The sequence below is a fragment of the Mastomys coucha genome, unplaced genomic scaffold (genome assembly GCF_008632895.1).
Source record: "Mastomys coucha isolate ucsf_1 unplaced genomic scaffold, UCSF_Mcou_1 pScaffold9, whole genome shotgun sequence".
NCBI classification, from domain to species: domain Eukaryota; kingdom Metazoa; phylum Chordata; class Mammalia; order Rodentia; family Muridae; genus Mastomys; species Mastomys coucha.
The window spans coordinates 44,043,655-44,045,715 of record NW_022196915.1 but is presented as its reverse complement, the minus strand read 5'-3'; the positions used below and the strand labels follow the sequence as shown (position 1 = coordinate 44,045,715).

At 41.3% G+C, this 2,061-nt stretch overlaps 1 protein-coding gene across 4 annotated transcripts in view; it reads right to left on the bottom strand.

Moving 5' to 3' along the window:
* Positions 1–2,061, bottom strand: part of Ift88 (intraflagellar transport 88) — a 100,985-nt gene that overhangs the window by 30,221 nt on the left and 68,703 nt on the right. For all 4 annotated transcript variants that reach the window (XM_031361175.1, XM_031361173.1, XM_031361176.1 and 1 more), the window contains exon 21: positions 749–801. In XM_031361175.1, coding sequence (XP_031217035.1) covers positions 749–801 — 53 coding nt within the window. The remainder of the gene's footprint in view (positions 1–748; positions 802–2,061) is intronic.

Genomic DNA, 2,061 nt, shown 5'->3' with positions numbered 1-2,061 from the left:
AGAAATCCGCCTGCCTCTGCCTCCCAAGTGCTGGGATTAAAGGCGTGCGCCACCACTGCCCAGCTACACTAAGTTTTTAATGTACATTCAGGCCACTACGAAGACACTGATAGGAATCAGGAAACCTCCCACACGCAGGTGAAGAGTGACAACCTCAGCCTGTGCTTCCTGTGGGGTGACGGCTGTCTTTTCCTGGGCATTTTATGGTCTATGGGGAGGTTTATAAACCTCTTCACACGGATCTCCTTTGAATCTCTGGCATTCTAAGCTATAGGCACCATTAGGACAGAAACATAAACTTCTGCACCTAGTGATCTCTGTTGTAATTATACATAGTTCCCAGTGTCCCAGTTCTGAATTAAGGATCACTCAGGCACAAAATGGAAATAGAAACTAATATAAAAAGATTATTTTGTGGTTAACTTTGAGAAACAACCCCTTTTTAGGGGAATACGCGATTAGTCCCATCTTGAAAGCTGGGTGTACTCAGGCTTGCTTTTAAATTCAAACTCAGTGCCAACCCCCTGCCCTTCCTTCAAACAAACCCAAAACACACCCACTTTGCAAGCACAACTTTTTCTGTATGTAGTAATTATTATGTTTTACTACATGATATGGTTCAATTATGTGTAGTTATTTAGAAAGCTAATGTTTAATAACAAACATTCAACTGGAACATGTCTATATTCATAATTACCCAAAAGAAAAGACACAAACTAAATAAGAAATGAAGAGTCAAAACACTTACCGCTTCTTCTAAAGCAGCTAGCTACCATCAGCTGCCACTTCACTTGTGTGGGTCTATAAAAGTAAGAAATGAGTGGAAACTAGAGACAGAACAAAAACAATGAGACCGTGAAACATTCATTAAGCTTTCTACCTCTAATTCCTTCTGACCTTTTTGCTTATTTAATCTGTATTAATAATATACAGACTAACATATTTAGAAACTGAAACAACAACAAAACCAACCTCACCCTAGGATCTGAATGAGGAGCAGCCTAGGGACTTGGTTAATACTCCCCCGCCCTTCTAATCTCCCTTCTATTTACACAGTGGCTTTCAGACAGCCTTCCATGACATCCTAGTTTGGTGGCAAGCCTACCAGCTTTGGGATTGGACAGAGCTGGGCCTCAATCTCAGTACTGCTATATGGCAAATTATTAATTTTAAACTCATGTCCACACACCTACCCACTCCAATCTAAATAAAATATATAGTAAACTCTATACTTTCTCCCTGGTATCTGTCACCTTCTCACCTACATGCTATGTCCAGGGTTCTAACCTAGTCTATATACCTTCCAGCCCCTCTCTGCCTCTTCAGTCCTCTTCCACTAGGTACTGTTGAACCTCCAGCTTCTGCAAGTTCAGGCAGGAGCGAGACTCCAGGTCACATGCACTCCCTTTGTCAGAATGCTATGCCAGCTCCTAATACCTGACTGTTGGCACTGCGTTATACATGGAGGTTTATCTTTGTCTCTGAGTACCAGCATCACCCTTCCTCTTCAGATTGTAAGTACCATCTGACTTCCATGGCTGTTAGCCCAAGTGATGGAATATGCACCCACTTCTGCTTCCTTTACATGCCTATCTAAGAGCAACATGGCTGGGTCCTATGGTGATTACCACACCGCTAGGTCCTATGGCAAGTCTAATGTTTCTTTTTGAGTATTTGCAAATTATTTACATGAAATAACATTTTACCTTTTCATTAGCAATTGGTAAAGGCTTTGTTTTTCCACATCCTACTGGAGAATTGTTACCTAGTCCCCAGAGCTTTACTCTGCCTTTTTAACTTACTTTGTTTTAATGCAGGCTGTGTGTGTATGTATGTGTATGTGTGTATTTTTAATGTATTCTTTGTGCTAGGAATGTTGACATACATCTTCAGTCCCAGCATTAGGGAGACTGAGGCTGATCTCTGTGAGTTTGAGGTCTACATACTAAGTCTCAAGACAACCAGGACTATATAGTGAGACCTTGTCACCCTCATTTTTTAACTCTTTGAGAATTTCAAGGCAGGTGGTGATGGTGCACACCTTTAATCCTAGCACTTGGG